This window comes from Epinephelus moara, chromosome 22 (assembly GCF_006386435.1).
Source record: "Epinephelus moara isolate mb chromosome 22, YSFRI_EMoa_1.0, whole genome shotgun sequence".
NCBI lineage: Eukaryota > Metazoa > Chordata > Actinopteri > Perciformes > Serranidae > Epinephelus > Epinephelus moara.
In genome coordinates, this window is record NC_065527.1 from 6,801,869 (window position 1) to 6,824,645 (window position 22,777).

Genomic DNA, 22,777 nt, shown 5'->3' on the forward strand with positions numbered 1-22,777 from the left:
GAGGTTTACGCACCAGAAAATGACAAGCGCGAACACTAAAAAAGTCACCACAGCACTTAGTCATGCACATGGATTGGAAATTAACTTTCTGTTCACCTGCCACTGTGACTGCTGGGATTTCAAAGTCTACCAGCACCTCAATAATGCAATTCAATTTTAGTTATAAAGCCCAATATCACAAATCACAATTTGCCTCGGAGGGCTACAGTGGATCAGGAAAAACTCTCCAAAAAACAACTCTTTAACGGGGGAAAAAATGGTAGAAAGATAGATTACTATTTTTTTCGGCTAGTTATGCTAATCTAGCAGCCAGTTAGCCAGCATTTGGCCGGTGGTGCTAATTTCTAACCCTGACACATATCTTGAAGAGACAATCAGATAATCCGCTTTTACGTCTGGAACCTCCCGTCGAGGACTCGTCTCGAGGCCCGTAAATGTCCTAAAATCATTGGAAAGAAAAAGCGCACCACACTGGAAAAAGACGAGGCTTTTAGAGCAGGGTGTGGAAGAACGTAAGAGATGGCTGTAAAACCTAAAAAATGTTGATGGAAAGTGTGGTGACCCCTGGAGATACAGCAATATAAAATAATTTGGACTTGGAGGAAAGCGCGGTAATAATTACAGTACGGCGCAGACTATTTTGTTTGTACACTCCCTGACATGTCAGAGCATACTGCAACAAACAACATGTTGAACATAGGAATCTCTGCGCATGCTTATAGCTTCACCTGCCATCTGCAGAGGCCTGTGACACTGTGTTTGGTGCGAGTATAAACACAGCTTTAAGAATTAATTCAAAACTGAGCCATCGACACATTTAGTCTTAAAATGAGGTATATTTTTTCATGTAATGCCCACTGGAACATTTACTGCAACGTTTTTAGGAAGGACCAACTAGTGGGAGCAGACAGTCACCCCATAAGGTCAATGTCTTATCTCGGCAGATACTTTGGTAATTTACTGCTGGCACTGATGTCTTTATAGCACTTTTGAAAAATAAGATACAATTCCTTTGTAAAGATAAACTTTGGCCTCAGAGATTGAATCTAATATTTGTTGCTGCCAAATTGGTTTGTCTGGGGATGGTGCACAGTTATGTTGAAGCCTGATCATCAGATCTGGCTGAGCTAGTGGTGTCAGCAAGAATGCTGTCCCAAATAAAAAGGGTACACCAACTGTAATACGTGGACTCTGGAACACAACTTGCCAAATTTAAATTCCCAATGAGGCAACCTCAAACGCTGCATTTTCTATATTGAGAAACAAAAAGATCCCATTAATTCTCCTTTTCCATTCCTTTTGCATCTTGTTCTTATGTGCTATAACTCAAAATGTTCAGGGATGCCATAAAAACACCACAAACAAAAACAATTGACTATTCTTATTGATCATGCTGTCTGTTCACTCAGCTGTTTGTTAGCTGGGACATAAAAATAATTTGCTATTGCGAGAGAGCGGGAGAAGAAAGACAAGCAGTCGATGCTGACATGATCCACTGATTCAGCATCAACATGGCAGTGAATGGATTTGTAATAGTCACACTGCAAAGCAACGTGAGGCTCATTTATATTACACTACAACTCCTTTGCTGCTTTAGAAAAGAGTCCTTTATCAGACATGTTAAACTGCTGCTTTACTGAACCCTGGAGAGAATCCACTGTATGTGATATATCTGCACAGTGGAAGGGTCGGGGGATTACAGGTAATGTTGTGTTATTTTTGAGGGAAACAGTGTCCTGTTTCTGTAAATCCAGTGTTATTATCATGGCTAAAGTCTCAAACCTAAATCACGAAACAATTTGCTTTAAAGTTCATCATACAATCCACTGTTTCCCCAACATGAGGTAGAATGAAGTTAATTAAGGACGCATTCACACTGGCACTATATGATCCGCTTTAAACGAACCCTGGTCCGCTTCCACGGATAGTTCGGTTCGTTTGGAGTGGTGTGAACACTCATCAAACTCTGGTGCAGAACAAACAAGCGAACCCTGGTCCGATTGAAAACTGAGGTTCTCGGTTCACTTGCAAGTGAACCCTGGTGTGGTTCACTTACAGTGGGAAATGCAAACAGACCAAAGAGAGAAAGTGAACCAATAGCCCTTTTTAAACAGGAATTGTGCAAATTTGCAGGAAAGCCCAATCAATCTTTTTTCAGCATTGGCAGTATAAAAACAAAATCGGGGAGTGCAGCAAAATGCCGCCTGCCTACTTTTGTTTATACAGAATGCGCCTTTTTCGGGGCAATGGGGGGCGTGAGCAAGTAACAAAACGTGTAGCTCAGCGTGTGATGTAAACAGTGACGTGAGAGGGAAGCCGCGGCTGGTCAGTCCTTCGGCGATTCTCTCATAAGTCGGCCCGTTCTTCACCGTTCCCGTCATTTGACGGTTAATGGCCTCTTCGTTTGCGAGGACAAGGAGGCCGCACAACTCCTTGTCTCCCCAGTTGTTCATCTTTACAGTGTCTGTCTGGTTTGCGTTTCCCTCTTGCTACTAGCTGCTCGCTAATTCCTTGTCGGCAAAATGGCCCAACATTTGCTGAAAATCTGGCAGTGTAAAAGGGGTTAAAGAGAGGAAGTGACGTAGAGCGCCCTGCATTTTGGTGTCTAGTGTTTTTGTGGTGACCAAGCCAGCTGAAGGCGATTGATTTCCGTTTTCGGTCCTGGCCAATCAATGAGCTTGGTTTTCTTCTTCCTCGTGCTTTTTTTTCTTCCTGGTCAGTGGTCGTTTCAGGAAATACCGCCCCCAAACGAGCAGCTGTTGTAACTGCGTGACGTTGTCCAGGCAGTTTGGCCCGCTTTAAAAAGTGCAGTGTGAAAGTGAACCGAACCAAACGAAGGTGTGAAATTTTTCGGCATTCTCCGTTGCGTCGCGAATATGTTCTATTTCATAATTGTGTATTTTATAGAATAGTGTCTTTTAGCAGAGAAATTATTCTGCTTTGCCATTGTTTCTAGTGTTGTCTAGTTCCAGCTCAGACTGTAACAGCATTTTTTAAATGCAACAAATACGGACGCATGATGTTGGATGTTTTTTGCCAATATCCGATATGCCAATATGCAACAACTCATTTGAACGATAACCGATACAGATATCAATATATCATTTTCCCCCACCTAATTTAAGTGATCATCAAGTCTCTCCTGTAGTGGAATTAACATCATATTATGCATACATACTCTTATCGTGATGGCCCACCAGCAGATGGAGACATGAAATAGACTACTTTTCAATGTTTGTAATAAGCGCAAAATAAGAAAAAGCATGGCGGTCAGGGCTGCCCTTTGTCATCGGTTCTGTTCTTAACTTTTATGGACAGAATTTCTAGGCGCAACCGAGTGGTGGAGGGTGTCAGGTTCGGTGACGGGAGAATCTCGTCCCTGCTTTTTGCGGATGACGTGGTCCTCCTAGCTCCATCGAACAGTGACCTCCAGCTCTTGCTGGGACGGTTCGCAGCCAAGTGTGAAGCGGCTGGGATGAGAATCAGCACCTCCAAGTCTGAGGCCATGGTCCTCAGCCGGAAAAGGGTGGATTGCCCACTCCAGGTTGGGGGGGAGGTCCTTCCTCAGGTGGAGGAGCTTAAGTATCTCGGGATCTTGTTCACGAGTGAGGGTAGGATGGAGCGGGAGATTGACAGGCGGATTGGGGCGGCGTCAGCAGTGATGCAGGCGCTTAACCGGTCCGTTGTGGTGAAGAGGGAGCTTAGCCAAAACGCGAAGCTCTCAATTTACCGGTCGATCTACGTTCCAACCCTCACCTATGGTCACGAGCTCTGGGTAGTGACTGAAAGAATGAGATCGCGAGTACAAGCGGCCGAAATGAGTTTCCTCCACAGGGTGGCTGGGCTCAGCCTTAGGGATAGGGTGAGGAGCTCGGACAAGCGGAGGACGACAACGACGACGATGGCGGTCAATTCCGATAGATCATTTTAAAGCCAGTATTAGCCGATCACGTGCTGATACTATTGTGTCCCTAGCTACAAATATTAATTGTCATGTTGTTTGCAAAAATAGGAGCAATGTCCAAGCTATGAGCGCTTCTCATAGCAGAATTCTTAAAATAACAGGAGGATACAAAGGTTTAGAGAGGAAGGGTTTTTTAAATTATGTAATAAACTGCCTAGGAGATTAAGATCACATTTTGTTTGACTGTAAAAACATTACAAATATTGCAGATAATTGGAAGATGTACCAGCCAAAACACTTGTCTCGTCTGTGTTTAATGTTTAATTATTTATGCAGACAGACAAACCAAGGACAATAATGTTAACTAGGTGTTTCATAAGTAATGTTCTGTCCCTCTTTAAATGCTCCAGTTTGTTCTAGTGGTCTACTCTAGTTGTTTATCTTTGTGTTGCTGTCTTGTTTTGTGTTCGTACTCCACAACCTGAGTTGTGGTCCAGAGTAAATAAATCTGAATCTACAAAAATGTGTTCATGTTATGTTGTTTTTAACATGTTACAAAATGGCAATCAAGGGCCAAGAATGGGTTGCCAATTTCTCAAAATGGTTGCCAATGTCAATCTGGCAATGGTTACTGTTGAGCCCTGCTGAAGCAAAAAAAAAACAAAAACAAAAAAAACTAATCTCACTTCAAAGGCCATCGCTGGGTTGGTGCAAGGTTGGCATGATGATTCAACTGGTGTACTGTGTTTGAAATATATGTTGTCTTGTGTACAAGAAAACCACAACTGTAGTACAAGCTGCTGCAACTCCCTCGTGTGTGGTTGTTGGAAATGTAAAAATAAAAAGACTAAGTGAAGAATACAAGGCCAGCTGAAGGAGCGCAGCTACAAAGATGTCAATTACAACACTTCCTCATAAAAGAGCTCCTGGACTGGAGCGTACATCATAGGTTGGTTGATGATACACAACATAACTAAGAGTATCCAGAGGGGGATTTCCTTTAAACTCTCCTCAGTGAGGAAGCGACTGCACACGACTCACTCGGGGAAGGAGGAAAAAAAGACATATATTTGCAAAGGAGCCTGTAATACAATCTCCACGGTTATGGAGTCGTTCTCAGCTTGAGTGCGTGCTGTGTAATTTTATCTGCAGTATTTCCTGAGGTGGCACATTTTGACGGCTGAAGCTGGGGACCTGTTAGGGAGAGTGGTGCAGTGAACAAGGCCGTGGAATCCAAAGGGGAAAAGCAGTGATTATGCTGCGAGTTCCTCGTGCTCGTGCATGGCCTCTTTAACCAAACACTTGCTTTCTCTAATGTTCCACAGCTCATTGCGTTTGATAATCCCTCGGGTCACTGCAGGCAGTAAACTATTACATTCTGCATGCCTCGACAAATGCAAATAAGTCAATATCATCTGAGCCTAGTTTTTTTATGATGGAAAACACCAGCTTTGGCTTGTGTGTGGAGCAGCCAGTGATTTATTACAGGAACTAGCACTGAAAAGCAACTAAATAACACTGTGCCTGTCAACCTTCCTATAAAGTGGTAACCCTCCAGGTCCTTATTTTTTATGTTGCAGCCATCTCTGGTGATAAGAAGTCATTGCTGTATTTATTTCAAACAGTCTGCTGGGGCTGCACCATTCTTTTCCCAGGACGTATCTGGTGCAGAGTTGTTACAAGAGCAAATGCAGAGGCTTTCATTAAGCAGTCCTGCAGATCCCAGGGAGTTAAGAAACAGAAGCCCCTTTCCCACTGGACAAAAACCCACTGACACCCACTAACATCTGGCTTTTGTCTTTAATGGGAAAGTATTCGCATTCATTCCCAGGACAAACGGCTCCATCTCCAATTGGCTCTCATCGGCAGCGATGGAAATATAGGTGCTACTTTTTGCCCTTTTTCTGGCACGATGCATTCACGTACTGCCACAAATTGTCTGTCTCCATCTGAGTAGAGCGCAAACATCGATCAAAATTTAGTCTGAGTTTGGCGGAGAGACTGATAAGTAACAGATATAAAGAGGAAGTAACCATCGTAACAGTTTCACTGTCCTATGCTGCTTTTTACTGTTTACAAACCTGTTCTCCAGAGTATTTGTGACACTGAACGTGACACACCTGTAAAAAAACAGAAAGGCAAACACTTCTTCTGCAAAGCCTTGTACGCGGCTCTGGTCTACTGGCAATGGGAAAGCATTGTATCGCCTATTTTTAGCGTGTTTCCTGTTGTTTTTTCTTCTTTTAAACACTGAAAAATTGGCAATAGACTGCTTAATCCAGTCTCTCTCTCAAAGTCATTGCCGGCTAAATTTTGAACGATGCACGAGCGCTGCTTGGAAGGAGACTGACAAAATTTTGTGGCAGCCAGTCGTTGTTTCGCACTGGCTACGGAGCTAAAATTAGCATGTCCACCCAGGCGTCATACTTCCATCACTTCCAACTGAAGCCGATCTGAGCTGGAGCTGAATATCCATGACTACGGCTGAGACATTAGTCCTGGGAATGAATGCCGATTGTAATCTTTCCTATTAAATACAAAAGCCAGATATTAGTGGGTGTTTGTGGGGGTTTTGTGCGGTGGGAGACGGGCTGTACATGCTCTAATTTTGGTGGAAAAGGGTAAAAGAGACGGTAGTTACCAGACTTGGCTACATCCTGACAATGCAAGTGAGTGGTACCATCACAACAATACCGTCCAACACATATTTTTGCTACCAAACACATCACTCTCTTCATTTCTCTCCAAAACCAAAAATCCGACATTCACACCTCACCCATGTGGAGATGAGACAAGTACCAGGGTTTGAATTTCGCTCTCAAGCAATCTTTTTCTTTCTTTACACAACCATTTCTGTCCCTTTACATGTGACTTGGACACTTGGACATTTACTTACTGTCCAGTTAGCAACCAAGAGCATGAGCAGACCGAACATCACCAAGCTTTCAGCAACACTTGGGTCACAGACTGAATAAATCCTGCATTCTGCTGAAGCACTTAATGGTGCAACTGGGCACCTACAGCGCAGGTGGTCCTTTGGCTGCACTCAAGTGTCTCTGCCCACCCTTTAAGGTTTGATTACAATTCACTCCATGCACTTGTGCAATTTGAAATAAAGAGAAGTTGAATTGTGTGCTTTTATTTGATCGACATTGCTCCCAGCACTTCTAGCAGGCTTGTTCATCTACCACCTATTGTCACAGCAGCTGCCAATAAGTGTCACAGAGTGGAGAATAACAACGTCTCTCTCAACAGCTCTGGTGTCAGCGTGCCAAGCTCACTGCTTATTGCCCAATCAGATAAAAACCGCCGCTGTCCCGTGCCATTACCCGACAACGTGCAACGCTGACCTGCCATGAACTGGCTTAAACTGAATCAGTGCTGTGTTACATGAGGGGACTGGGCAAAAATGTCAGGGGTGTGTTTTAAGTGGCTGAATTTATGTGTTTAAGCCTACAACAACCTTTAAAGGGACAGATCCCAAAATCAAATATACAATTTTCTGCCTTCTCTCTGATTGTCTTGTGGTGTTCAAAGTCAGTGGCTGAGTGCACAAAGAAAATAATGTCACAGAGAAAAAAATCAAACCTCATTAGCGCCGTAACCAATGACAATACATGACAAACATCCCTGTTGTGAATTTTACTGAGCCCAATGTGACATTTCCAAATGTCTTGTTTTGTCTGACCGATAGTTCAAAACACAAAAATATTCATTTTACTCTGATACAAAGAAAGAAGCAGTAAATCCAAGATTCTGAGTCGCTGGAGCCAGAGAGTGTTCGGTGTTTCAGCCTGATAAATGACTTCAACAATATACCACATTTGAATTGTTAATTTTCCGTTGAACAATTAATCAAGTAATCATTTCAGCGCTGCCTGAGCCTCGTCCACGGAAAATTACAGCCTGCACTGCTCTGACTGACAGATGATCTCCTGACAAAACCAGAACACAACACAGCAGTGAGCACCGAGCACCAAAGATGGAGAAATAAATCAACAACATAAGCGAGTGACAGATGACCACTCCAATGGCTGAACAGAGCCATCAGGGCAGCGCGGCTCACAAAGTAAAAGAGAAGCAGTGCAGCAGATCTACCTCTTGGCGCTGGTGGAGAGCTTGGCAGCGGTCTTGCTGGAGATTTTGGCCTCCTTCTTCTTGGGCTGGGTCTGGTCCCGCTGCTCGGGGCCCGGCTGCTCCGGTGGAGCTGCCTCCCTCTGCTCGGCGTCCGAGCTTCCCCCACTGGTGTTGGGGCTGTCGTCCGGCCTCGGCTGCACCTCACTGGACATGCTGACACTGCGTTCACACACACACATGCAGTGTTACGCATACTGAACACACAATGACAGCTTCTTGAACATTGAGCAAAGTCAATCTGCTGATGAAAGTGGACCTTAAATTTAAATTGTTTTGCAAAACTACTACTTGCAAGGTCAAATTAACTTTCATGCTTAATTTATGAACATTAAATGCTCGTCACAATTTCCCTGTGACATCTTCAAATGTCCGGATTTGCACATCAAACTATCCAAACCCCAAATGATATTCAGTCAACAAGGAGCTAAAACAGAGAAAAGCAGCAAATCCTCACATTTGAGAGGCTGGCTACAGAGAGTTTTGGCACGAGCCGTAATGTCCCTGCTTGGACGCCAGCCGCAAACCTTCACTGAGTGTCATTTTTCATCTCTCTCCCCTCATTTCCTGTCATCTCTCTACTGTCTGCTCTCAAACACAGAGGGAAAGCGCTCCTCCAAAACACACTTAATCAATTGTCAGCGTTGCTGTCAAAGAAATTTCTGTCCATCATTGTTTCATTTAGGGGCATCAAGCGTCCAATCCAGTCCACTGGGTGACTTTGCACACCTAAAATTGATGCACTTGTGAAAGCAAAGAGGAGCAAGGACAAATTAGAAGCCTGCGTTGGGTAAAATGCTGCTTCAGAGGACCACAATACAACTCTCTGACATAACAATGACTGCAGTCATATTTACAGACACTGAACACTGTGCAAATCATTATTAATCAGCAGCTTCCACTTTAGTTTGGTGTGGTGATGCCAGCATTACTACACAGGAATGTGTCTGTAAAAATGCACATGTAGTGACAGTGACACTTATTTTTCTGAAGACATCTCATCGTCTGTTTTGTAAATGGTTGGGGGGACATTTTCAGAATGTCCTTCTTCACACTAAAACAAAGGGAAACATTTAGAGGTGTTTGTTTTTTAAAGATAATTATGCAGTGGTTTTACTGGTCCGCCTACTTGTGATCAAATCGGGCTGTATGTGACACCCCTGGTTTAGATTATCACCAACTTCATTTGCGACATTATGCAGTCAGGAATAAAATGTCAAATCAAACTTTCATATTTTTGTCCATATCTAGTAATAATTCCATCATTCTTTAGATCGTGTTTTTGAAAAAGAAGAAAAGGCATTCATTACATTGAGAGCTGCAACTATTAATTACTGTCACAACAAATTAAACTGCTGCTTATTTTCTTGATTGAGTGATTAATTGTTTGCTCCAGTAAACATCATAAACTGTGTCGTCTTCGCTTTGTTTGGTTTGTCTGACCAATAAAGACACTCACAACAGAGCAGGGGTGTGAAACGCATTTTGATTTGATCTCAAATGGGCCAGACCTGTAAAACCATTGGATAATAACCTATAAATAATAACACCTTCAAATGTTTCACTGTCTTTAAGTGTGAAGAAGTAAAAGCACACTCTGACAACCTTCATCTGTTTACAAAGCAGATGAACAGCCTGAGATCACTTCAGAAAATAAGTACAGTTTTAAACAATATATCTCAGTTTTTCTACTACTCACTGTCATTACATGTTCATTTATCTATACATTTCCACTCCTGTGTCGTAATGCTGGCATCACAAATCTATAGTTTCGGCAGTGCCTTTGCACCAACATTGCTTTAAGATGCACGTCTGATACAGATTTTTGGGCTACTGACGCTGCTGATTGACAATATTTCACACAATGCTCAATATCTTTAAATACGACCACAATATTTTTTAGATAAATGTATTCTGATGAGGGTGAAAAGCCTCTGACGCAGCATTTTACATAAAGTACTCACTGTTAAACTTCCCTCTGAAACCTTAAACCTCTCATCTGTCAGGAGTGCATCAATATTAGGCATGCAGAGTCATCCAGTGGGCCGGTTCTGGCCCGTGAACTGTACGTTCGACACCCCTGCTTTAGAGAAAACCAAGGAAAAGCAGACGATTCTCACAAGATGGAGCCATCAAATACTTTTTTAAATGCATGGAGGTGCATTAATGTTTTGTTTATAGGAACGCTGCAGGCAAAAGAGGTTCTCGAAGAAGGTTGCAGTAAAGAAGTTCTGCAGAATGCATACAGTGTACCATGAATGTGAACAAAGGGACTCACAGCCTGCCTTGCTTTAGAGAGACGTATTTCTCCTTTTGGCAGAATGAATGTGTTAATTTACCAGTTAAATATTTTAAAGCTTGAATAAAATATGATCAAGAAAATAACAACTGTGGCAACGCTTGTTCGTTAACACGATGAAGGTCATACAGTCTTTCTTACTTTTGTTCAAAACTAATTTAAACTAAAAACCTTAATTATAAGCCTTCTCTTATTTTTAAAAGAAATAATGACTTTTGAAAACCTGTGGATGGATTAATTTGACTTTTTCACAACATTTTACCCTGATTTCTAATCGATAATGACAATAATCGGTAATTGCAGCCTCACTGAGGTCACTCCTCCTCCAGAGGGGTTATTGAATTACCTCCTACAGAGCAACATTTGGAGCCACAGAGGATAAAAAGTTAAATACAGACCACAGATCTTTCACCACTCATCCTCAGAATCGCTCATGTTGAACGCCTGCTGTTCCCAAGCCTGGAGTCTCAATAATAAAAGACACCTACAAGGTCATGTTCACTAAATCCAATTCCTCCATCACTCTCTGTGTGTGTGCGAGTGTGTGTGTGTGTGTGTGTGAACGTCAAGGTGAATGCCTCTATTTACATTCCCCAGGTCCAGTATGAAAAATGTATGATACAGATGAATGAGTGTGAGGGCATTTTTGCTGCATGCTGCTGAGCTGGAAATGAATATCAAATTGGGCAGAAGTAAAGACAGATTGTTCAATAAACACGACACAGGCTTTGGCGAGCTGACTCGGCGCCTGACATTTGACAAACAGCCACTGCACACAGGCTATCTGATGTAATTAACTGCATTTGTTGGTGAGCTGATATGAGGGATAATTGGGGGATTATATGGGTTAGGATGATACAGAGGGGCAGCGTTTCAAAGGTTACAACACCAACACGCTCTGGTGAATGGATTCCTCTCAGGGGGAAGCAGTTATTGTGTGGAAAATGGTGTGTTTCCAGTTGTCAGGATGAGGACACTGAAAGTAAAAGTTGCAGACAGAGCAGTAGATATGCGTGCAGATGTTTTTTCCCTTCAGGTGTGAAACTGTCAAAACACCTCATCCATAGCTGTAGCTGAAATTGTGTGTTATTGAGCAGGCCTGGAGAAAATCACACCCAGGAGACAACCCACAGTCCTAATACATTTTCTGATCTTAATTGAGGAGATAAACATGTCAAAATCACTTCTGGCAGCTACATGAATGCAGCCTCACTTCTCGGCACACATGTCATATTATTTCAAACCTTTTTCTACATGTAAGTATGCTGTTGTGAACAACCCAGCTCTGACATTTCAACTTATGAGACCCAGTTGGGAGGGTTTTACAGAAGTTTAATTTATATTTGGTGCAGTGGGTGTACGCCGAATTAAACACGGGATGTTCAGCTTTAATTTAAATGTCTTTTACACGATTCAAGTGGAGTATATGTACGCTATTAAAGAGGATTAAATTTAAAATGATTGATTTGTAAACGGGGTTCGGGGACACGCTCGCGCTATTCAGCACCACGCAGAGAAGGCACGTAACGTTATCGGGCTAATGTGAAGGAGCCCGCGAGCTCTCACCGCCCCGGTCCCCCTCTGGTTTACTGGTTATCAACGAGCAGTTCACAGCAAGAGACATCTTGGTGTCGACAGAACAAAATGAAGCCCGCCAGCACACTTTATCCCACCTCGCATCACAGCTCCTCTGACCAATGCCCAATCTGCTCCAGCACAAAAGACAGAATGGATGCCCCCTCTCTTCCCCAGCCACCACCGCCGCCCCCTCCCGCCACAAGATAACGCAATAAACCTCCATTCTGTTTGAGGAGTTGAGTGTGTGGAGGAGAACATGGCCGGCTCACCTTTATACGCAGGCTGGACGCACGGCGGCGGGAGAAATGTCTTATAATGTCCACTGTATATTCCGTAATCCGTGTCGCTGGTTGTCCGCTGCTTTCTGCCCGCTGCTTTGACTGACTGCGAGAGAATGTGCCAAACCGCGACTGTCACGTCATCTGCGATTACACGCATCGTTTCCGGTTGTGGCTGCCAAAATAAAAGCGTGAACGAATGAGCGCGCTGCCTTGGATTTGCTCCGGTTTTCTTTTTCAAGAGAAGCGAGGTGACACTTTGCAAATAAAGACAGAAAAAATTGAAAGAAGACAATAAGCAATGCAAAAAATAAACGACCCAAAATCCTAGCAAGAAATTAGTAAAAAAAAAAAAAAAAAAAAGAGAGAGAGAGAAAAAAAAAAAGAGAGAGAGAGAGAAAAGTGCTTAATAATTTTGTAACATAATTTTAAAATGTAAAAATAATTGAAAATATAGTTTTTTTTCCTTTTCCCCTATTTTTTTTAAAAATAATTTTCTAATTTTTTTTTTTTAATTTTTGAGACATTTCTTTGCTTTTTCCCATGTTTTTGAAAGAAAACTATTAACAATTTACGCAACATTCAAAGTTTTAAATACTTCCAAAAGGTGTCTGAAAACAGCACAAGAAAAGTGACGTCACTCCAGGTTACAAATGGTAAGGTTATTTAAGTGTAAAGTTGTTTCTCACTTCCACCACGCGACTTTTGAACATAAAACTAATGTTTGCAGAGCTGTTTACACAATGCAAAAATCATGTGCATATGTGTCCATCCATTCTGTCTGCCAGCATATTGTTTTATTTATTTTATCTGTTTACTTTGCTGCACTTTAATTACTTTTATATGTATTTATTTATTGCATTTTTATCGTCACTGAATGTCCTGTGTCTTGTTGGAGTACATCAGCTAATTTCGTTGAATTCGTATACAATGACAATAAAGGCTTTCCAGATTCTAGTGTCTTATACATCACTTACAGCTTTCATATGTAATTTCCAAACCTTCTTATCTTGTTGCACTCTCTGTTAGGGGAGAGCGGGGTTGGTTGTCACACTTTTTACTTTCATTTGAATCCATAGATTTTAACAATAACTGGATAACAGACACCAAGATGGCGCCTATTTATTTGAATAAAGTAGCTTGGCTGGAGCATAGGCGGAAAAAGTTTTCTAGCTTCAGGGTTGACTGACGTGGTGTACGGCCCACTGAATGTGCGCAGTAGTGTTTCTTCCCGAAGAGGAAAATTTTACATATATAAAACCAGCATACCTTGAAAATTTAGAATAGGGGGCACCCACTAGCTCACTTAGTAGAGCGGACACCCCCTGTACAAAGGCTTTGTCCTGGCTGCAGTGGCCATGGGTTCAATTCCAACCTGTGGCCCTTTGCTGATCCCTTCTCTCCCCCCTTTCACTGTCCTGTCTACTAAACACAAAATGTTGTTTGCAGTTCAAGGTGTCCTATTAACAGTTTTGCAGACGTCACTTTTATAATGGTGGCCTAGGGGGAACATGCTGTCTAGGCTGCAATTGGCCACTGGAAAAAAATTTGCTGCAAGGCTGAGTGGCTCTCCTGGAGGCCTGTTTGAATCCCTAAAAAACTGTGTCCTTAATGGATTTCAATGTGTAAAGTAAGCCTAAAGATTCAGGTACCTGACTCTGCTTGAACTTATTCTGTTATAAAGATATGCAATGTCAACTGTCTTGTGGACTCGTGACAACCATCTCCATCATGGTGTTAGGTGTCACACTCTGTGCTGTTGGTTGTTCCTATGGGAAAAAATTGATTAAATATTACAAATAAATTTAAAAACTGAAAATTTTTCATTGACATGCGACAACCTGACAAATCTCCTGCAGCCAGAGAACATAAACAGGAAAAATAATTCCTGTAGGTATATCTTTTTAATCCTTATGGGACGATATAGAGAACGACACCTGTGACAAACCTCTTCCTTCGTACTTTTTAACAGTAATAACTGTTTCATTATAAACCCATTGTGTAAACGTCCAGAGGAGAAACACGGAAGAGCTGCATATTAACATTTCACCATAAAAAAATACACTATAATTCTTCTCACTTAAATATCAAGTGTCTTACTGCTGAAATGACCCTATAGGTGACCTCTGACCCCAGTTTGGAAAACTTCAGTACCAACATTTTTTAACAGCGTCCTCTAAACCCCATTCTCCCCTTCTGCAGTAACATGAATCCCTTTCTTGGGGTCAACGAATCTTATAATGACTTTGGTTGTTCTTTTATCTCAGACATGTGTTAGGATGTGACATACCTTGACATGTTTCAGCGGAAACTTCCGCCTTCCTCAGAAGTGTCAGAAGTATCAGCTGATCTGTCAATCAGACGATATTAGGGTGGCATGACCACCCCAAACACCACCAGCAAATGACACTTCTGAGGAAGGTGGAAGTTTCCATGTCAAGGTATGTCACTCCCTAACATGTCTGAGATAAAAGAACAACTAAAGTTATTATCAGAAACTAAAGACATAATGAACACCATTGATCAATGAATCTTAATTATCTTATCCTATCTGAAATAACATGCTGTTTGTTGCACAGGGAGTTTGTTCAGCAAAAGGCAAAAAAAAATTTGCCAGCAAGATTTAACATCATGGTTACTGGTATATAATCAATCTACTATTGTCGTTTTTATTCAGTCTTTTCTCTTGAAGTGACAAAAACTAACATTTGGACCCAAAATTTAAGTAAATCTGCACCAATTAATATACAGACTTTATTTTTTTAAATCAATTTGCCACACATTAGCACATTGTGGTAACCCACTGTCCCTCTTCATGAAACCTATCAGTATTTTATGTTCAGGTAACAGGCACAGAATCCTCAGTTCCGATTCTCCCTTTTGTTTGCCGCAGCTTGACAAATCAGTCCGCCTCCGTGCGCGCTCCCACGCGAGTCCGCGCAAACTGTGTGCTCTGTGAAGCGTTATGGCAGTCTTTGATGATAGAGTAGACTACAAAGGAAGTGCAAAGGAGAGGAATACGGTGCAGGCTGCCAATCCGTCCTGTTTGAAAAGTGCGCATCAAGATCTCAGAACCAATTTCCTTGATGTTAATAATTCACGGTGCAGGTGCTCAGATGCGCGGAGCCTTATTACAGCAATGGAGACGTTAATGATGTCTGTGCTTTGGTGCCCCATTACTGTACGGAGGCAACGACCCATGATTACATTTATATTAAATATTGAAGCTTGTTAATATAGTTGAAATGAACAGTAGCTTTAAAACACCACAGGTACATGTGCGTTATACAGGTAACTAAAAGACCATTTTGTCCTCCAAATTGCGCCATTCTTCCATTATATATTTCACATTTCTCTTGTAAAACAATTAACTGACATTTAAAAAATAATTTTAATAATAACTGTCCGCGGTCCGTCTGTGTGGACCAAGTCACCACCGCGGAACCTTTGTTATGTGTCCATGTTTCTCTACGCCGTGTTCAGTGACGGACGCTAGCTCCTCAACATGCGCCATTGAAAACAAACGTAGCCGATACATCGGGGCTAGCTTCATTTTTATATGCTACGGTAACTAGTTAGAAGCCGAGCCTCGTCTTACATCGACTTACGATATATTTCTAAACAATGGAGACTATTTTAGAGCAACAGCGTCGCTATCACGAGGAGAAAGAGCGGCTAATGGATGCTAAAACAAAAGAAATGCTACACAAGAAGTCCACGGTAAGCTAGCCGCTCTATGCTAACATTAGCATTGTTGCTAATCAAGACTGCAAACAAACACCTGTAAGTTAACTTGTGTTTTAAAATATATCTCGTCTTTTTTTCTGACAGCTCCGGGAACAGATTAACTCCGACCATCGGACAAGAGCAATGTTGGATGTAAGTTAAGGTTTGATTTGTATTCAATGAGCAGACCCGGCTTGCTAACGTTGTATCAGTAGTTATGAATTAGATAGCTAACCTTTCCTTAACTACAGCTTCACTTATTAACATCGTCAATAGGGCAACATTTCTTATGTTACATATAGCAATTAACATCACTAGGGATAAGCTACGTAGCTGGGTGTCAAAGTTTCCACCCTAATGTCCATTAGTTCACTGTACCTGTGAGTACAACTTCCCAAATATGCTTGCATGCACTTTCCTCTTAGCGTTTTCCTATTGGGCTCACAAGTGATCTGGGTCTTAAAATAGTCACGTTTCAACATCTATAATTGGTTGATTCCCTAACTTTACCAAAATATGGCCCCATATGATCGAGCCCATCATGAACCAGACATAAAAACCTAATTTTAAAACGATTTAATCGCCCCAAGACAATTTAGAAGTCAGGTTAACAAAACAGGACATGCAGAAATCAGTTAAGAGACATTTTTGCAGCGTAAAAGAGAAGAATGCAAGCCAGAGTCCTGTATGTTACGCGGTTATGTCCAATATTCAGCATGAAAACAAAGAGTCTGACGGTCTGTTTAACTTTTCACAGAGGTATATGGAAGTGAGCGCAAATCTCAGAGACTCTTATGAAGACAAAGACGGGTAAGTCACGAACCTGCTCCAGTTTAAGTGTCTACGTCTATGTGTTTATAATGGACTTAATTACAGAAAGTATTGAGGGATTATGGTATGAGTTTCTGTTTATCGACTTGGAAACAGGAAGCTTAATCATAATATCTTAAGTCATTTTTGTGTTTATTGCCTGCTGAATAGTCACTTAACTTTTTACCTAGAATATATTTTTCTCGTTGACAGAATGAGACGAGATGAACTCGCTGCGATCTCAGGACCAAATGAGTTTGCAGAGTTCTACAACAGACTGAAACAGATAAAGGAGTTTCACAGGAAACACCCAAATGAGGTAGTTAACGTCTCGTATGTAAAAGGTTAAATAAGATTTATGTACATTGAAATTGAGCAGTAATGTTATCATGTGTTTCTTGTAGATTTCCATCCCAATGTCTGCAGAGTTTGAGGAGTTGATGAAGGCCAGAGACAACCCCAGCGAGGAGGCTCAGAGTATGTCTAAATCTATCTGTAACATAAACAGTTTCCTGTATCGAACCTTGGTTAAAACTAAACTAGTTTAAGACTCATGTTTCTGAATGACTGATTAGTTATTTTGTTTATCTTCCACAGACCTAGTAGAGTTCACCGACGAGGAAGGATACGGCCGCTACCTTGACCTCCACGACTGCTACCTGAAGTACATCAACCTGAAGGGAGCTGAGGTTATGATCCTTTAAAGTTGGCACAGTTCATGCTGCACCTCCAAACCGAAGTTGTTGTTTTTTCTAAGTACAATCTCTACTCTTTTCTTACAGAAACTGGAGTATATCACTTACCTGTCTTCATTCGACCAGCTCTTTGACATTCCCAAAGACAGGAAAAACGCTGAATACAAAAAGTAGGTCCATCGTGCTTTTTCTCTTCACAGCTGACTGCACACACCTGTGGAAGTTGAATTAGAAAATCTATTTAGTTTAGTTAGTATTTTATAAATGCTTTGCTGTTTGACTATCATGTGATGTGGCTGTGTGTGCAGGTATTTGGAGATGCTGCTGGAGTACCTGCAGGACTACACAGACCGGGTCAAACCTCTGCTGGACCAGAATGAGCTCTACGGCAAAGTGCTGTTAGACTTTGAAAAGAAATGGGAGAATGGGACCTTTCCAGGCTGGCCTGTAAGTTCTCCTCTTCACATGCAGTGGTCTCCTCTTTATGAGTTTTGGCGGTACATCTCACGTGACCTGTTTGTGTTTAATTGCAGAAAGAGACAAGTAGTGCTTTGACACACGCTGGAGCTCATCTGGACCTCTCTGCCTTTTCTTCTTGGGAGGTAAAACACTAAATGCTCATACTTGAAGATCTATTATTTAAAAATCACAGAAGGGTTGCTTATGTATACTTGACTGATGTTCTTATTCCCTTCCACAGGAGTTGGCTTCCTTGGGTCTGGACAGATTGAAGTCTGCCCTCATGGCGTTGGGACTAAAATGTGGAGGGTGAGAATGTGTTTGCATCTCAAATATAACTTTAAAGACCAATCTCTCAAGTTCTGGTAATGAGAAGTGGGAAAGAGATAGTTAACTGTAGGAACTTTTCCAGGAGTCTGGGAACCTTTGGACGCCCTAAGTTACTTCACCTAGACTGACATTTAATATTTCTGACTGCTGTGCACCTGGAAAACAAGAACAGCACATTGGGTTACTATGACAGCCGCCACCATGAGCTGTCATTTGCACATTTAACAGATTTCTAATATGCAAAACTTCTGCAAGCTGCCTCTAAATATTCTTGTCACACAGTTTTATGGTGTTATTAACGTTGTGGTTAAGGTCTGGCTGGGTTAAGGGAAAGATAATCATTACTCAACACGTGGAAGGGGAAATCTGGCGTGAGTTTTAGCAAATCTGGGCTGACCATCTAGGCATGTGATGCCATTGGGACAACTGATTGAACGTGTGTCTGTGTGTTGGACAGGACTCTGGAGGAGAGAGCTCAGAGGCTCTTCAGCACAAAAGGCAAATCCCTGGAGTCACTGGACCCTTCACTGTTTGCCAAGAATCCCAAAGCCAAAGGCCCTAAAAAGTAAGTGGGTGTAAAAGAAAAAAAAAAGAGTGTAATGCTGACAGTGTCTCATGATAGTGCTCGTTAAACAATTCATAACTGTTTCCATCCATCACTTCTGCAGAGACACAGAGCGTAATAAGGAAATTGGCTTCCTGGAAGCTCAAGTCTATGAATATGTGGAGATCCTCGGGGTGAGTGAACATATACAGAGGTTAACAGTGCTGCGTTTTCACAGAAGTGTTACACACCTTCTTGTAGGCTCAGAAATAACAGTTTTGATCATTATTGGCTGTAACAGGAACAGAGGCAGCTGACTCATGAGAACGTCCAGAGGAAACAAGCCAGGACTGGAGAGGAGCGCGAGGAAGAGGAGGAGGAGCAACTCAGTGAGAGTGAGAGTGAAGACGAAGACAACGAGATCATTTACAACCCCAAGAACCTGCCACTGGGCTGGGATGGCAAGGTGAGGCCACACCCCTGCATTAAACAACATGAACACAACATCCAAAATGATTTTAAAGGTGTGTGATAAATCCTCTCCTTTGAGTTGATGTTGGCGGACTGTAGTATTTGCACCTTCAGACTGGCACTGTGAAATCCTGCTCTTATAATGCTCTACTATATGTGCTGCTTCATTTTACTCACACATCTCATATCGTCTCGTGTGTTTCCTGCCTGCTGTTTTATTCCCTCTAGCCAATTCCATACTGGCTCTATAAACTCCACGGGCTGAACATCAACTACAACTGTGAGATCTGTGGAAACTACACCTACAGGGGACCCAAAGCCTTTCAGAGGCACTTTGCGGTATGTTGTTGTTACAGAGGGAGTGTTATAAAATTCTGTAAAATGTGCAGGTTTTCAAACATCACTGTCAAATTGATAGAACAAAATAAACGACAATACATTTCTCTGTAGGAGTGGAGGCATGCTCACGGTATGCGCTGTCTGGGAATCCCCAACACTGCTCACTTCGCAAACGTCACACAGATCGAGGACGCCGTCTCTTGTAAGAATCTTTGTCTTATCATGAACATGAGGATTTTGAATATTTGTTTGATGCTGGTTTCCATAAACATGTTGTGTTTGTTTTTTCTTTCAGTGTGGGCAAAGCTGAAGTCCCAGAAGGCTTCAGAGCGGTGGCAGCCAGACACAGAGGTGAGTCGACATGGATGGAATCAAGACGACTGGTTGTGAAACAATGTCAATGGCGAATGGTTAATTTTGCCACACTTCAAATTAGCAGTAGCACAAGCACTATGCTGTATCACGACAAAGCTAATAAGGAAGCCAACATCCACTGCTGCTCTGTATTGCACACCACCGTGGTTTGAATGGGAGCTAGCTAGCATCAGTGGCCATTCAGCGATTGCCAGCAGCTTCCTTTTTAGCTGTAGAACCCGTTTAGCAGTTGGCTCGCTCGAGATGAAGTACGCCTCACCAGGAAAGAGGATGAGATCAGGAGGCGGTGACAAAAAGCTGCGGTCAAGTGGGACAGTTTCCAGCAGTCTGTACAGGAAGTCACAGAAACACTCACATCCCGTCCGATATGATGTCGATTTACAAAAAATGTTGTCAGAACCATATATCAGTTTGTTCTGAAATTCAGCAAAATTAAAAGTTTATCTAAAATGTCGTCATTTTGAGTCAACATCTGAACCAATCAGCTGTTAGATCAGGTGAGAGCCAGGCATTTCCCATCATGCTCCAGGTCTTCCAGTCGGTGAAGAGCAACTGCAGCACCTGGCTCTAAAGACCGCCGCATGACTCTCATGAGATTATCGCTGTACACTTTTGTTTGACATCAGAGCAAGTCGGGATGAAGTTGGACAAAACTAACCCAGCATGCATTGTGCGGCGATTGCGGGTGATTGAATCTGCGCAGGCCTGATGCTGCAATTCCACTGGATGCATGTCCATTGCGGAATGGCTGCGTTGGTTATCCGCTGCGTGCTCCGCTGTCCGTCAACACCCACCGGCTGCGTTTGCTGAGCGGTGAGTCAGCGGGAGTCACGAGGACCCACGAGATCTCGCGAATTCACACATAATCGCGTGACACAACAAGATGTAGTTTCTATAAACAGAACCACCAAACCAGAGGAGTAGTAGGAAGACATCTCTGTGCACCTCCATGATTAACCGGCAAAAATAGAAGTCCTGCATATCTGTTGCAGAGGGCTCCGGAGTGCCGCAGCTGTGATGGAGCCGGAACGCAGCACAGCTGCAGCCAGTGGAAACACACACATTGACTAGAATTGAAACGTATCGGCTCCGCTGCCTTTCCGGAGCACAGGCACAACCAACACGCATTTGATGGAATTTGGGGGTGACTTGAATGAGCCTATTGTCAGCTACTTTATCACTGTTAGCTCTGTTAGCACCGTTCACAGTGTCAGCACAGCTAGTAGTGCTAACATAGTTAACAATACTGAAGGGGTTTTGCGGCCCAAAATTTGGCTGCATACTCACCGACAGACGGGAGGGTGGCCACCATGTGTCTGCAGCAACTCTGTCTCACCACTTTGGGTCGGGACGGTATTACCTGAGGTAATTGCCAAATGAGCGGTGCCCCTAGCTAGCTCCTGCTCAGCCAGTGTCTAGTACAGGTCGGTTAACTAACCAGTGGGGATCAGAGGGTGGGAAGTGGCTGGCTGTAATAGAAAGTAAAATAAAAGGCAAGACACTAACATCACAAAACATTCAAATTTCACCACGTCAGACACCTAAAACGTCTATTTGCCTTTTTTTCCTTTAAAAATGAACTGGTTAGTTACCAGTTAATGGCCGTCAGGCAGTCGAAAGCAAAATGAACCTAAACTGACACCCCTGCTTCCTCTGAATAAAGTAACGCTCATTCCATCACATTTTGTGTTTTTCAGGAAGAGTACGAGGACTCGAGTGGCAACGTCGTCAACAAGAAGACGTACGAGGATCTGAAGAGACAAGGCTTGCTGTAGACTGAGGAGAATACGTCTGAGTCACAACATCTAACGAGCGTCCTAAGATTTGTTATATTTTTATCACCTATGTCTCTTTTTATTTGTAAGTAGTTAATGTTGTTTTACGGACTGCGTCCAACCCTCGTTTCTCCCTTTGATAAGTTTGTAACGTGGCAACCATGGATCATTATAATAAACTGAGTACTTTTGTCACTGTGCTGCATCTTTGTCTTGTTTATGTCTGAATGTTCTGCTCTCCTGGCGAGTCTGCCCACTAGAAGGATTTCTATCAGACTCTACAGTGGCTGTGCAGGGACAGACCTCTGGGAGTGTGCTTTGATTTACTGTTGCAATTGACTCGTAAGCATATTTTAACTCTTTATGTAGGCTAGTTTACTGCTGTGGTTTTATGGTGGTGTTAAACACTTGGGTGATAAATTAAAACATGGGTAATTGTACTTTTAATAGCAAACCTGCTGCTGCCAGAGAGTCTTGTTTGCCAGATTATGACTAGTGCAACAAAAATACAACACGTTATGGTTCCCTGCCCGCAGAGACAACATATTTCACAGACTATAAAACTAAGAGTCACAATCAACATAAATCTGAACTTTATTCTTTGTCACACTGTTGAAATCACTTCCTTTGTGAGCAAGACCTCCAGTCTGTGTTTCATACCACCATATTGTTTATGGTAGGCGCAGAATAATTGTTTCAGATAAGAGAAAATAAACTTGATTGCTCCTGCAGGGAACTTTGTCACAGACATTAAAGCTCTGGTGCCAACAACGTAAGGACAGTCTTTGAAAATGGCTAAAAAAACAGACAATAAAGACAAAAGTTATGTTGTGCCGTCTCCAGATACAGGACTGTCTGCTCAGACTTGTTCCGTCTCAAAAACTTAAGGATGACACGTCCATACGTGAAGGTTTGCTGTGTCTCTCAGCACAGTCTCAAGAGCATGAAGGAGACACCAGGAGACCAGCAGTTACACGAGGAGAGCTGGACAGGGCCGTAGAAGGGCATCAACCCAGCAGCAAGACCGGTATCTGCTCCTTTGTGTGAGGAGGAACAGGAG

General features: G+C 42.5%; 3 protein-coding genes across 3 annotated transcripts in view; 1 reads left to right on the top strand and 2 right to left on the bottom strand.

The window, feature by feature from the left end:
• LOC126383912 (ubiquitin-conjugating enzyme E2 E2-like) overlaps window positions 1-12,341 on the bottom strand; it is an 84,144-nt gene extending 71,803 nt beyond the window's left edge. Inside the window, exons 1-2 of the mRNA XM_050034666.1 lie at window positions 12,185-12,341; window positions 8,003-8,200 (exon numbers count right to left, since the gene is read on the bottom strand). Of these exons, the coding sequence (XP_049890623.1) occupies window positions 8,003-8,193 (191 nt within the window). The 5' untranslated portion in view covers window positions 8,194-8,200; window positions 12,185-12,341. The remainder of the gene's footprint in view (window positions 1-8,002; window positions 8,201-12,184) is intronic.
• The window catches only part of rpl15 (ribosomal protein L15), a 993,591-nt gene that overhangs the window by 117,480 nt on the left and 853,334 nt on the right, over window positions 1-22,777 (bottom strand). The gene's annotated exons all lie outside the window — the stretch shown is intronic.
• On the top strand, window positions 15,669-21,916 carry sf3a3 (splicing factor 3a, subunit 3). Its single transcript, XM_050034631.1, has 17 exons — window positions 15,669-15,913; window positions 16,025-16,072; window positions 16,677-16,729; window positions 16,943-17,048; window positions 17,134-17,206; window positions 17,327-17,418; window positions 17,512-17,594; window positions 17,733-17,871; window positions 17,958-18,026; window positions 18,125-18,192; window positions 18,671-18,778; window positions 18,882-18,951; window positions 19,059-19,223; window positions 19,457-19,567; window positions 19,679-19,769; window positions 19,863-19,918; window positions 21,640-21,916. The coding sequence occupies exons 1-17, from the start codon at window positions 15,818-15,820 to the stop codon at window positions 21,715-21,717; spliced, it is 1,506 nt and encodes a 501-aa protein (XP_049890588.1). The 5' UTR covers window positions 15,669-15,817; the 3' UTR covers window positions 21,718-21,916.